At 35.5% G+C, this 15,238-nt stretch overlaps 1 protein-coding gene across 1 annotated transcript in view; it reads left to right on the top strand.

Moving 5' to 3' along the window:
• Positions 1–1,429: 1,429 nt before the first annotated feature.
• LOC6039168 (SH3 domain-containing kinase-binding protein 1) overlaps positions 1,430–15,238 on the top strand; it is a 48,780-nt gene continuing 34,971 nt past the window's right edge. Inside the window, 2 exon segments of the mRNA XM_038251469.1 lie at positions 1,430–1,890; positions 8,931–9,498. Coding sequence (XP_038107397.1) covers positions 9,483–9,498 — 16 coding nt within the window. The 5' untranslated portion in view covers positions 1,430–1,890; positions 8,931–9,482.

Raw genomic sequence — 15,238 nt, 5'->3', positions numbered from 1 at the left:
TGTTTAGCTTTAAAAAAAGAAATACAAAGATTACTTACAAAAATGTGTTTATCTGATTTTTTTTGTATTACTTAAAATTATATTGTAATTATTTTTGTCAACTGCAATAAAATAATCTGATATATTATAAGTTTTTAAAAACATTCAAATTTTAATGTTTTTTTTTCAAATTTCTGACGAATTAATTTCTTGATAAATTGATTTGATCGAAATTTGAACTCAAATCTATTTTACAAAAAAAAACACTTTTGGCGTTGTTATGCACCTCCACTCATATATTTTATAAAATATTCGAAAATTATTTCAAAACACACCAAACTTGAACATTGTAAAAAAGGTATACTTTGAATAGTTTTCAATTCAATTTTTATAAATTTCTAAATACGAAGAATAAGTATTTAGAAATTTATAAAAAAAAATATATTTTTGCTCCCAAATTTCTTTACTTATTAAAATTGCTTTGAAAATATTTGCAGCAATCTTTATTTTAAGTATGATTAATTTCCTTTTTTAAGTTTTTTTAAATTAAACTTTGTTCAGAAAAATACATAATTTTAAGGCTACTCACTTTTTTATTTGAAAATCAATTTCAATCAAGTTGCTCAAAATAGAAAAAAGTCAATTGGAAGAACAAAGTAAAACTGATTAAATTTAATATTTAGTGTCTTTTTCAACATTAATAGACAATAATACAAGTTTTTCATATATTTCACATTCAATAATAAGATTTACATCAAAACATAATGTTTTTTTTTTTTTGAAAATGAAACAAAAACATTTTAATAATATAAATACTGAAGCATAATCAAAATAATACGTTGACTTCGAAATATGTAATTGCTAAAGCAAAAAAAAAACTTAATGTTCCTAATTAAAGATTTGATCTCAAGCCTATATTCTAAATTTCGATACTCAACTTATTTATCCAATTTTTCATGAACAGCATCAAGGGCCAGTCAAAGAACTATTTTGAAAAGCCTTCGCGGGCCGGATGAAATGGCTCCACGGGCCGGATCCGGCCCGCGGGCCGGACGTTGGGCAGGCCTGGTTAACGCGATGATCAACGTGTGCACGGTAACTTTAACGATTAACGGACGCGTTAATGTTAATAAACGTTTAACAGCACTGGTCATTGGCACGCTCGGGAGACTGGTCTAAGTTTGCTAAATTGATCTGGCAGTATATGTTTTGAGCTTGGCAACACTAATAAGTTTTTGGACGTAAAGGCAAATGCTCGTTTGGATACGTCAAACTCGTGTCTGTTTGCATATCGCACCAAAATGAGTAAAAATTACTCGAAATTTTAATACATAACAAAAATCACTCCCAAACTGTACCCCTCGGCCTGCTTATACCCAACCCACCCTCTCAGAGGGCCCCCACCGCACGCGTGGAACTGTCAAAACTACGCCACTGTTGGCGTGACTGCGGGTGTCATCGCCAGCCCAAGCAAGCAAGCAAAACGGGGAAGAAAAAGAAAATCCTCTTTCCAGCCAGCGCAGAGAGTTCGTTCGTCATCCGCCTTGCTCGGTGGCACCCGTCAGGATTTCTAGTGATATCATCATCATCAATTCGCTTTCGTCGTTTCGGGGTGAGGCCTGCTGTGTCCCGCAAAGTGTGCGGCATCCGGTCCGCGAAAGTGTCCTCACGCCGCGAGCGCTTGCGTCGTCGGTAATTGTGTTCCGGGGCGGCGGTGAAATTCGACTCCCGTTCCGAGTATACGGCGGTGAAAGTGCGTCCCCGTCAAGGGAAGAAAAAGTGGTTCCTCCCGGATTAATGGCGTGAACAAAGTAAACATTTTATTTTTTTGCTGGGTTGTCCTCGCACACACACACGGATTACGGATCTTGCGGGTTCATCGACGGCACGGAGTACGACAGAGAGAGAGTGGTTAGTATCGGGAAGAGGTGGACGGATTTCAGGAGGTCGTTGTCGTTTTGGTGTTGCTACAAAGGCCTACTGGGTCGGAGCAATTCATTTTCTCAATGGAGTTGTACCGTACGGGGTGCTGTTACCGGTAGCAAAGTGGTTATTCTGCAGATTTATTTTTGTCAAGATTTTTGTTTTTGTTTTTTTTTATTGCAAATTAAAATATTGTATGTTTGTAAATTTCTTACTTAAAATCGAAATAAAAAATCAAAAATTATCATTTAAAAACATGATTCACAGCTAAAAGTCACACCCCACGAAGGCTAAACTTGGTGGAGCACAAATCCAATCCGGAGAAGACTTTTGCACGTAGCAGCTGAGCTGGGTAACGGGGCTCACTATGTGTTTTGTATCTTTAGCTGTTATCAAATGTATACCAAGCCACATGATAAGAGAGTTGCTTCTTGGCGGTGGTGGTGTGTCACCAAGAGCAAATCGTTTGTGCGAGCAAACGGATATTTGATTTTTTTTTTTTTGCTATGAACAGATAAGCCTTTTCTCGGTCAGAAATTGTTAGAAAACCCAGCAATAGTTACAAAATTTATTATGCGGGTTACTACATTTAAAGTATACACTTAAAAAGTACAAAATCGAATTCAAGTCACTCTAAGAAAAAATAAAGATAAGAAAAAATCAAGCTCAAATTTAATGTAGCTGTTGCAATAGTTCCGAATGTCATCAAAACCCCATTCCTTATTGGAATTCAATTTAAGTGTATTTAATACCATGTGTTTAAATAGGAAGAAAGGCCGTAAGAGCAATGTCGTACTGCTCCCTTCAAATGTTACTACAGAATTGATACCTAGCCCTTGAGCTATCGAATTTATAAGGTTGCAGCAGCAGAATTTACTTTGCCAGATCTTAAATCTTAATTCGTTTTTAACCATAACTTTTGCAGTAGTGCTAAACTAAACTTAATTGTTAAAATGGCCTTTTACATCGGGGCATGAGTACATCTTCTATGTCAGAAAAAAAAGTGTAACTAGGGAAATTATACCCTTTCCAATCAAACACCTATCTTTGTCATATGAAGAGTTTGATGCTCGATTTAAGCTCCAAAAAAACTATTTAGGCTATAAACTTGCCAGCAACAGCACCGCCTCGCGTAAGCACGCAAATGTATGCCACTTACTGGCCAAAAAGATCAAATTTAATGCACTGCAAGAATTATAATTTCTATTTAGCGAGACCATTTCTCATCATTTTGTTGACACACACAGTGACACACGCGAGAAACACTCAAACGCTTAATAAATGAGAAGAAAACCAAGCGAGAAGCGAAGGCAAATAAAGAACAAAGGTGCCAGGAAATTTTCTCTATAAATGCTACTTTTCGTGAGTGTTCGCTTAAAATTTCATCAATTTTGGCAGCACTAAGCAGAGCGCTGGATGATAAAAGAACTAAGCTGAAAATAGGAAAATGGGTATGGCCCAATGCACTCGGCTGATTAGAATTCATTTTGCGAATATTTTTTTTAAATGCTTGTAAAAGGAATAGAACAACTTTTAGTAAAAGTGAAAATAACCAGAAATGTTCCCAAAAAGTTGCTCTACTCGTTGGTGTACTTGGTTTTAGTAAATTTCAAGGAACACTCCAGATTATCCAGCATCATTCAAACACGACCGCTTATTAGGCTTAAAATGGGTTTATTTTCCCTGCCCCTGAAAAAGTTTAAATTTACCACTTTTTTGTGTTTTGCCACTTTTTTAGTCTAAATTGCGATAATATTACAGTCATCCCTCATATTCGGAACAATTTACAGATCGGTCAATGTTCAACAAATCATGGAAAATCGATATTTGAACATAATGATTTGCTTTTATCTTCATGTGAAAGCTTTTCTTGCGATCTTTCGATTGATATATAGACCGGCTGTATATTTTTACGTTTTTGCCTTCCTCACCTTACTGAGGAAAGGCTATAAAATCACTCGAAAAATGAACTTCTCAACTAGACCTCCTAGACCCACCTTCATGTATACCTATCGACTCAGAATCAAATTCTGAGCAAATGTCTGTGTGTGTGGTGGGATGTTGATCAAAAAATTGTCACTCGATTATCTCGAGACTGGCTGAACCGATTTTGTCCGTTTTGGCCTCATTCGATCCGTCTTGGGGTCCCATAAGTCGCTATTAAAAATTATGCAGTTTAGTTAAGTACTTCAAAAGTTATGATAAAAAAACAATTTTGACTAAAGTTCGAAAGATTGTAAAAAGGGTGGTTTTTGTAAGAAAACCTGTCATGTTATACATTTTCAGAAAGATATTTGAAAGACCTTTCCAACGCGTCCAAGACATTGAAGATTTGACAACCCTATCAAAAGTTATAAGCACTTAAGTGTTATTTATGCACTTTTTGGAGGCCGGATCTCAGATATGTTGATGAAACCGTTGTCCAGATCTCTAATGCGACATATCGTTGGATAGATAATCAAAAGACCTTTCCAACGCGTCCAAGACATTGAAGATCTGACAGCCCTATCAAAAGTTATAAGCACTTAAGTGTCATTTATGCACTTTTCGGAGGCCGGATCTCAGATATTTTGATGAAAACGTTGTCCGGATCTCTCATGCGTCCTATCGTTGAATAGGTAATCAAAAGACCTTTCCAACGCGTCCAAAACATTGAAGATCTGACCACCCTATCAAAAGTTATAAGCACTTAAGTGTTATTCGTGCACTTTTTGGAGGCCGGATCTCAGATATGTTGATGAAAACGTTGTCCGGATCTCTCATTCGACATATCGTTGGATAGGTAATCAAAAGACCTTTTCAACAAGCACGAATTGGATTGGGGATCTGGCTACCCTATCATAAGGTGTAAGCATTTAAGTGCCCTGCAATATGAAGACTATCCAATCTAGTGGTATGAATAATGAGTCAAATTGATAAAACACTGAAAAACATCGCCCTTTTGTGTCTATTTTGGATAGCACCCTTGAAATGTGAGGAAGGCACCAACCACCCTAGGGTGGATTAAGTTACGTTTTTATCAAGTTTTTAAAGAAAAACATTGACCCTTGAAATCCACAAATTCGGAACACTTTTTTCTTACGATGTAAACAAACTTTTTTTTCTCTCCAGGAGAACTTATTTTTTACAAAATAATGACTTCACACTCTGAAACCAATAAAACTCATGCTTAGTAATGTTTTATGAATGGTCTGATAACTTTTTTGTGAAAATTTAAGTTAAATTCAGGTTTTCTACAATTGTGGGAGGCACAATAACATCCCACAATTACGGAACATGCAATTTGGAGGGAGTGTTTTGCTGCTCTGGACAACATAGTCTTGAAAGGCAGGTTTTTGTCTAAAAAGTACTACTTTATCTAGTGAAATAGCAAGAGAATGTCCAAATAAAGGTCCTAAAAATAGTAGGATCAACAGAAAAGTTGAATTTTGCATCCTATTGACAAATTACCACAAAAGTGTTCCAAATTTGTGGGTGTTCCGAATATGTGGGATAACTGTACATCATAAAATAGGTTAAATTTTAAATCTTCCAAATTTACGCAATTTTTAACTGTGCAGATAAAACCTCATTTTTCTGCTTACTCTTTCAGAGACTGTGTGTCAGCAGCCTTAAATGTCTAGGAAGCAAATTATAGGAAATTTTGTGATCTTTTCGGAAAAAAATCATATTTTCAGAGACATGGTTCTGACTTTTACAGGTAAAAAATGTCGCTTTAAAAAAACAAATTTGGGTGCACGACTTATTTCAACGTCTTTAAAAAATCATGATTTTTCCGAAAAATTGTCCACACTCCCAAATGAGTTTTGACCTTTTTGTGTCATAGCTCAACAAATTTATAAATTATAAAAATTGTTATTTTGCGCTATATTTGTTGTGTGTGCCGAAAGTTCAATTTGAAAATAAGTAATTTTTTAAGAGTGTTGCTCTTGCATAAACACCTGACTCGTGTATCAGAATATGACAAATTGATCAGGTTTTCGAAGTTTTAACTCTTGAAACTCAATCCTATGCTTTTGAAAGTGCCATTATATTTTTTTAATGAAAAATCCTCGCATTTCAGTTATCATTATCATTCTTAAGCAAAAATTACTGAACTTTCGATTGCATACGATTAGGTTTCAGGAGTTGCAACCTTCAAAAACTGGTCGAAATGGTCAAAGTCATCGCTTTTGTAAAAACAGCTTTTTCGTAAAATTTGATAACTCGCTAAAAATGCGTTCAAATCCCTTGTATTTGTACATCAAAATTTGCAACTCTGAGAGCATTGGTACAATTAAAAAAAAATCTTGCAAAGTTACGAAAAAAGCACGTAATTTTAAAATGAAAAACAATATCCTAAATGAAAAAATATATCTTTCTGGGTTACTGCAGATTTGAAAAGTACAATAAATTTCCCATAAAATGACATGCCAAGAATTTAAGAATTTTAGAATTTTAGAATTTTAGAATTTTAGAATTTTAGAATTTTAGAATTTAAGAATTTAAGAATTTAAGAATTTAAGAATTTAAGAATTTAAGAATTTAAGAATTTAAGAATTTAAGAATTTAAGAATTTAAGAATTTAAGAATTTAAGAATTTAAGAATTTAAGAATTTAAGAATTTAAGAATTTAAGAATTTAAGAATTTAAGAATTTAAGAATTTAAGAATTTAAGAATTTAAGAATTTAAGAATTTAAGAATTTAAGAATTTAAGAATTTAAGAATTTAAGAATTTAAGAATTTAAGAATTTAAGAATTTAAGAATTTAAGAATTTAAGAATTTAAGAATTTAAGAGTTTAAGAATTTAAGAATTTAAGAATTTAAGAATTCAAAAATTTAAGAATTTAGGAATTTAAGAATTTAAGAATGTAAGAATTTAAGAATTTAAGAATTTAAGAATTTAAGAATTTAAGAATTTAAGAATTTAAGAGAGGATCGAAGTAGCCATGGACGAGTTTGGACGTAAATTTTTTTCGGTGTCGTGAATTTGACGTTTTCTCCGGTTTTTTTTTTCAAGTTGTTTCTCGCATCTTTTGGCCATTTTTTACAAAATTCCACGACGTTTTCGGATTTTTTCTTCGGATGACTTTATTCTGCAAGAGAATTTTTATATGGCTGAAGACAAAAGTGAAGCTCTCCGTGAACTTTTTCGTATGGCGGAACGGTGAAGATTCCCTTCCGGCAAAGCCAGAAGCTGTTTGCATCCTGCAGAGCCTTTTCCTTCACTTAAACAGCCCCTAAATGGAAGCAGATTCTATTCGATTTGGTTCGTCGACGGAAAACTATCAAGAGCCTAGAGGAGGTGACGATCGCCACGCCGTCAGGCTGTGTCCAATTTCGGTTGCAGGAAAATGAAGATTGAAGCTGCTTATTTAAAATATCCAGATTTTGGTGAGATCTTTCCATAATTTTTTGCTGATTTTTTTTTACATACTTACCAAACCAATATAAATCATATACTATTGAATCAATGAAATACCCTTCCTACCCCTTCTCCATCTTCCATTTTCCCAATCCCCATTTCTCCATTTTCACGAACCCCATTTAAATATAATTATTTGTCAAATTTACACTTACACACCCAACCACTACTATTTCGGAGCGTTTGGTACGGTATGTCCACGCATCCTTCCTCCCCTGTAGATTCTGTGAAATGTGATCCGTTCACAGAATCCTCTTTGCGGTAAACACAACGCAGTAGGCCGTTTTAATTTTTGCAATTCATTTTCGGGTGTTCTCGGATGTACTGCAATTATTAATATTGACAAGAAAAGTGCTTGGGGCGTAATCTAATCACAAGACTTTCCAGCATGCTTTCATCGGACTGGCTGTGTTTGTGTTAGATTAGATTAGATTAGATTAGATTAAGAATTTAAGAATTTAAGAATTTAAGAATTTAAGAATTTAAGAATTTAAGAATTTAAGAGTTTAAGAATTTAAGAATTTAAGAATTTAAGAATTTAAGAATTTAAGAATTTAAGAATTTAAGAATTTAAGAATTTAAGAATTTAAGAATTTAAGAATTTAAGAATTTAAGAATTTAGGAATTTAAGAATTTTTGATTATAAGAATTTCAGAATTTCAGAATCTCAAAATTTCAAAATTTAAGAATTTAAGAATTTAAGAATTGAAGAATTGATGAATTTAAAAATTTAAGAATTTAAGAATTTAGAAATTTAAAAATTAAAAATTTAAAAATTTAAAAATTTAAAAATTTAAAATTTTAAGAATTTAAGAATTTAAGAGTTTAAGAATTTAAGAATTGATTTAATTTATTTAATTATTCATCAGGTTTATTTCAAATTGCTTAAAATAAAACTTTACAAACCCACCCACTATCGCTCCCCTACGGTACCAACTCCACCAACAACAACCAAGAGTGCAACAGCAGCAACAACAACGACGACGACCCAATATCTCTCTTTGCTATGTTCCATGTCGGTTTGCCGTACAGTTGCTGCTGTTGACTGCCAATAGCGCCTTTGTCATCACCGCGCAATCGACGATAATCCACGACCACAACACGAACCGACCTTATCCGCCTGTGTTAGATTCAAGTTAGTCGTCGTCGTCGACGTCGTCTGGTCTTAAGTTGGTACCTTCTTCTATCATCGAGTCGTCTGCGGGTGTAAAAGAGTACACTCACTTCTTGAGGGGGGACTTGTGGTCGTGGCGTGGCACACCGATCCAAAGACCTCGTCAAGACTTGCGCGAGAGAGAACGAGAGAGGTCGGTGGCCAGAAAGTTTAGCTTTTTCGGCAGTCAACGGCAGATCGACGACCACAGCAGAGAGAAAGGTGTCACAACACAACGGACTTTTTTTAATTTGTTTGGTGGAGATCGTGTTTGCGGCCACCGGACCAAAATAATGGGTGACTCTTTGTGCGACTACGCCAGGAAGTGACCTGTTCTCTTCTGATTTCCATTCTGCGTGCCGTTTTCCCCCAATCGCGTAACGTTACTGCATAAAAATCTACATAATTTCGACGAGTTCAACCAAAGCGAGTAATGTAATGATTGTTCCCTCTGCTACCTCTGTTTCAGGGTCTACCCGGTCTACCAGATACAGGTGACAACCGGGCTGGAACACAACAGGCAGGTCTCCGCATAAGTGCAGAAAAAAAAGCTAAGATTCGAAAATGTAAGCAAAGAGCCAAGTGTTCCCCGGTGTGATTCTCCTGGAAGAAACGAAGAAATTAAGTGAAGGCTCAACCCGACTCGACTCGGCACACGACAAACACAAGAAGCGATCGAGAGAGAGAGAGCGAATCCCCCCGAAACACAGAAAAAAGAAAGAATTAATTCACTCTCCGCGGGTGCTCCTCCTCGCAGGGCCAGGGCAGTTCCAGCAAAAGTGTGACACACAAAGAAGAAAACGAGAATTCCTCCGTGAGATGGTGGCGGCAGCGGCCTGAAGAAACAACACAGAAAGAAAGAAACAGTGAAGTTTACTACGCAAAACGTGGGGGGAAACGAACGAACGTGAGGAAGAGAAGGAAAACGCATCGTAGCCCCGACGATCACCTGGAGAAAGAGTACGGAGTGACGGAGACACGAGCAGCAGCACAGACGGTGACTGCAGACTAAAAAAAAAAGATGGAGAAAACTGGAGGTGAGATCTCTCAATTTCCGTAATGAAAAAAAAAGAGGCAGGGGTTGTTGATTGTTGTGACGATCGGGAGATCGAGTTGAGTGGGTGGACCAAAACAAAATCCTTTACCTAAGAAACTCCTTAACCTGACCTTAACAAATTGGAGTCATCAAAACATTCCGTCATTCAAATTCCCTTTCCTTGTTCAAGCGAAGCGTTGCATTCAGGTACTTGAATTGTGTTTGTTGTCTGAATATTGCCTAATTTGCAGTGCGAAACTAAGTTATATGTCTCTATATTGGGCCTACCACCTAAGTTGAGCCAGCCAATCAGGTAGGTCCAAATAGGGAAAAAACAGCTGAAGCTCAGTACATCCATACGGACGCTCAAATCAAGTACGTCCCATATGTAATTTCGTCAATTTTGAGTTAATAACGCAGTTTCAACTTTCAAAATTCATAAGGAATTCAAGTGTCATAAGCTGAAATCAATTGGAAATGCATTCCTCTGCGTTTAGAATCATTATTAGCATGTTTGGGTTTAAAAAATAGTAAACTCCGGATGTAAAAATACCGCGACAATTATTATTATTGTTTTTTTTTTGCTAAAATTGTCTAAATGGCCCGCGAGGTTCAGGACCACTATCCTACACCTTTTTTTTATAGGAAATATTGGCTTAAAATATTTTTATTAAAAAAAATCAAGTACTAACCAAAAGATTGCGGTGCTTAAAAAAAATACTAAATCTTCAGAACATTCACTTTAATTCTAAAAACAAAAACAAACAAAAAACACAAATCTATGATTTTGAAATAGATCAAAAATTTCAACAATTGTTTAAGGGGTTACGTACATGTAAATCGACAAAAAAAGTCAGATGTTGGTGTCAGCACACACTTAATTTTAATTAAAACCTGTTTTCAGGGCATTAAAGTATACATTTTCACCTATTATCAAAACAAATTTGAAGACAAATATCAATTCCGAGATATAGCTATTTGAAGATAGCAGTTTAAAAAAAACGGGTGCCACGATATCTCAACACTGCCTTGACCAAATCGTCTCAAATTTTTTGTGAAGACGCGTTAGAACGGTCCTGTGTGCATGACGAAGGCCGATTTAAAAAATAAAAAAGATAAAAATATTTTTGTGTTTTTCTGGTAAAAAATCGTCAGTTTTTGATTTTTGTATTTTTTAAAAAGCAAAATTTCAAAATCGGACTTCGTCAAGCACACGGGATATGTCTTGAGAGTCTTCACCCTGAATTTCAGCCAATTTGGTCCATATCATCTCGAGATATCGCGGCACCGGTAAATCAACGCGGTGTTTCGAGAAAAAACGCTCAGAAAGTTTAACAGTCCGCTTTGCTCACGGAAAAATGTTGAGCTTAACACAGTTTTATCATGTAATATCTTCATGAAACTTTCAGGAGTGATTGAAAATCATCTTTTTAGTGAATTCAATAAATTTTCTTTAATATGAAAATTTAAGATTTTCTACATGTATTTAACCCCTTAATGAAAAGGTTTAAAAATGCAAATAATTCAGTAGCAAATTGTCATATTTCCAACAAAAACGGACTTGGTTCCAACATTTTTGAGATGCACAAACTTTAAAAAAACGTCATCAAATTAATGTATAATGTTTATTTATGTTTAATAAAAATATCAACCGAAATTCATTTCGTCAGTCTTCAAATGCTTCAAACATTCATTATAACGCTCTTATGAAATGTTAGTTTTGATTTTTTTTTAATATTGTTTTCGAAAAGATTGGGAAATTTCACGATTGTTTCATATTTTAACATTGTAAATCGGGCCATTAGTTGGTAAGATATCGACGTTAGAAAATGGTGGGTTGTTTGGGTCAGACTTAGAAAACATCAATTTTCCTGTTTTTAACCTTTGCATGTCAATATCTCAGCAACTAAGGGTCGTTTCAACAAAGTTCAAAAAAGCAAAATATAAAGAATTTTCTCAGCTTTTCAAAAATATTTTTTTCAAAAGCGGGCAAACATGGGCACTAATTTTGAAAAATGAAAAACTGCGACTATTTTCATAAAAGTCACCTAAAAATGGGTTTAACTTGAAAACGGTGCAAATTTAGCTTAGGCACTATTTGATTGCAAATTCGATTTAAATCAAAAAATGAAATTGAAAATTTTTTGCGACCAATATTTCAATATTTTTTTAATTTTATATTGATTCATAAAATCATAACTCATCAAGTTTTTTAGTGACAAAAAGTGAAATAAAAAATCACAAAAAATTACCGAGTATCATTTTTTTCAGTGTAGTCCATATTCATACCTACAACTTTGCCGAAGACACCAAATCGATCAAAAAATTCCTTCAAAAGATACAGATTTTCGAATTTTTATGTATCTTTTTTGTATGGACAGCTGCCAAATTTGTATGGAATATTATATGAACGAACTAATGATGCAAAATGGCTTCTTTGGGCCGCCATCTTGGAAGTTAAGATAACAAACACTGAGAATCAGTATTATACATATTACTTTGGTAACACGAAGTGTGTTATCCTGGTTAAACTCAAAAGTCCCATGCAAATGCGTAATGCCGATTCTCAGTGTACGGGCGCACTGTTTGATCGACCAAAAGAAAAAAAAAAAGCAAAAAAAGGTAAACAGGAAAATCCAGGCCCCTGTGATGACGGCCATTTTCTTGAAACCAAAACTTCTGACGCTGAAGAGAAGATAAAGAAGAAAACAAAAAAAAACGCATCTGTCAAATTCCTCAAATTGTATCAACAAACCGAACCGCGTGTTTCGATCCACTCTGATTTTTGTTCAAATGACAACATAACAAGAATTTCGGCTAAAAAGAGGACAATTTCAAGTACTCAAAGCCAATCCGTCAGCGAATCTGGATCGAAACAACCGTCATCAGCCTCAGCCAGTGGTGCAGGTCGAGCAGGTTGAGGTTTTACATTTCGGCTTCAAAAAACCATTCAGAGTGCTCCATCTTGAACGAACCACCGTTTTCCGGACCACGACGGACATTTGGTGGTAGCTGCGACACTTCCGTCACCCAATGATTACGCAAGAACACATTTTTTTTCGCCACGCTGCTGCAAACAATTTTCCATTTTAAATAAAATTTGACCGTTTTGACGTTGCTAGATGTAAACAGTACACTCAGAAAAAAGTACTGGCAAAATCCATAAGAACGTCTTATGACCTTTCGACATCAGGATTTTATTCGGATTTCATAAGATTTTCTTATGACTGGGAGGAGAAATTTGACAAAGCCGTCAATTAAGATTTCCATTGAGTTATCGTATGACATTCATAGATGGAATTGTGTACAGAATATATGGCAATGCTCATGGAGATCATATTAACATACAGTGTTTTTTATACCATTTTTTCTGATTTTTAATTGAATGAAAACAAAAGTTTATTTAAATTTTAAATGTGTTTTATTTTTGAACTTCATTTCATTTTTGCTTCGAGGAGATGTTTTCTCCGATCTTGTTCGTGGTCGCCCCACTGTTCCTCCGCTGCTCGTCGTCCTGTTGGTTTCCGATGCCTCCGGTTTAATCGTCTCTTGCTGGTGATTCGGCATGTTCTGCCGGATGGCCAACACCTTCGACATGACCGCGTCATTCAAACTTAAACCCCTTCGACCGCTGCTCGGAACTGTCCTCACCGATGCTATTCTCCGGATCCTTCTGGAGGATGCTGAGGAGGCCGCCGGCGGAACCAACAGCCATTGATGTTACCTAAAATACCAAAACAAAATATTCAACTTCGAATCAAAACCCACGAAACACCCGCCACAGAACTTACCTGAGTCTTGGAGGTCGCGGTAAATAAGAAAATTTATTCGTCCGATCAGAAACTCATAGCAGCGGCGGCAGCTTTGTGATGTATTTACCGGAAAGAATTACGGGGCGATTTGGAGTCGCGAGCGTTCAAAATTGTCTGCTCGATCCGTCCTTTCGCCATCTTGAAATGTAAAAAAAATTCACACTAGCATCTTACGCGAAAACCATTGAAAATTACAGATGAATTCCATAAGAATTTCTTATGAAATCCATAGTCTATCAACAGTGGACCAAATACATAAGTAAAGTTTAGTTATAACCATATGAATTTATAATGACGGTCATAAGATTGTCTATGAAAATCGCGAGAGGCTAGTGGATACTCAAATCAGGCATCACATAAGATGTAGACTTATGAAAATCTTACATTCTTTTTCCTCAGTGTAGGCCTCACCTACTAATACATCAACAGGCGATTTCAGATAGGGGCTACTCACAAACACTAATGCGGGGGCTAGTTTTCAGACAGGGGCTACTCACTAATACTATTGCAAGATTATGGTGATGGGCGAGTAGAGTATCCCTTTACTCTGACACCACCCCCCTGGGAAAATCACTTTTTTCGATTGAGGTTTTGCAGCGCGACTGTGTTTCAAATGTAGGTGGCGCCAAAATGAGGTTACTTGCCTAAAATCGTATTCCTTTCTGCTGCATTGAAGAACAAAATCGCTTGTTTCTCATGATTCCCTGTATCAATCTTAATGAAACTGGTTGCAAAAGACGAGAAAAATTTTTTGCTTTAAAATAATAAACATAATTTTTTGGGCGCGCAAACATTTGTGAACTTTTTCTTTAAAAACATGTTTTGTAACACGAAAAAATTAGTTCCCCGGAATGGAATCAACAGTTATATAGTTGATAACAGATGTGTTAACGTATATTCAACAACTTTTATTGATTTTTTATAGACTTTCTTGCCAAATAGTCCAAATTACTATCTTTTTCTAAATTATCAGTTTTCTCATAGAAAAATCTAACAAATATTGGAAAGTTGTACACCAAATTGTTGGAAATAATTTTTCTCATCGGAATCTAGCATAAAATTTGTAAAAATATTGATTATGAAGGAAAAAATACATTTTTTCAAAAAATCATAGGTTTACGCTATTTGTTCATAGGTGGCGACATGTGTCTTTTAGCTTTGCTGCAAATTTTCTATACAAATTTTCAGCCAATTGGCATTCATAAGCTAAACGGCATGCGACATCTAGTGTTGAGTAGCAGAACAGAGCGAAGGATGTCGATTGAAATTTTTGCCCTTTGAGGTTATGTATGCGAATTCTGTTTTGTTAAATTCCAGCGTTCAAAACAACTTTTGAGCAAAAATTCGATCTGATACTTTGTTAACTTTTGATGCTCTATCATCTTAAACAATTTTTTTTTTCAAAAGTTATTTTTTTCAAAATCTTTTTTATTGCGTTAATTTATAGAGGGCAAAAAGTTTACACTCGTACTACTTGAGTTTTTTCTCAAAAGTTGTTCTAATTTTATGTTTGCATTCCTCCACCCAAAGTTAAAGAACGAGGGGATAGTCCTCACGAAAAGAAACGTGAGGAAAGTGCTATTTTGCGAGAGTAAAGTCCTCTCGCGTGTTCATTCCTTCATTGGAACAGTTCATCCTATTGAGTGGCTTATATGGACAAATGACCGTCACTGAACCATGGTGGCCGATACGGCAAAGGCACGGTCCAATATGCCGAAGGTCTTGGGTTCGAGTCTCGGTACCGGTACTTTTTTTTATAGATGAACTTTTTTTGAAGATGAACCCATGAGTAAAGTACTCTCGGTAATTTCGGGATTTATCCTCTCCGTCCGCACACAGTACCATTTTACTACCGAATCGTGCTCTTTATTCTCTCGTATGCCGATGCCCAGTTATAATATATAACCGAAGAGCGAAAATTTGAATCGT

Source organism: Culex quinquefasciatus, chromosome 1, assembly GCF_015732765.1.
Source record: "Culex quinquefasciatus strain JHB chromosome 1, VPISU_Cqui_1.0_pri_paternal, whole genome shotgun sequence".
Taxonomy (NCBI): Eukaryota; Metazoa; Arthropoda; class Insecta; order Diptera; family Culicidae; genus Culex; species Culex quinquefasciatus.
The sequence above is the reverse complement of the archived record's forward strand: the minus strand, read 5'-3'. Positions and strand labels throughout refer to the sequence as shown.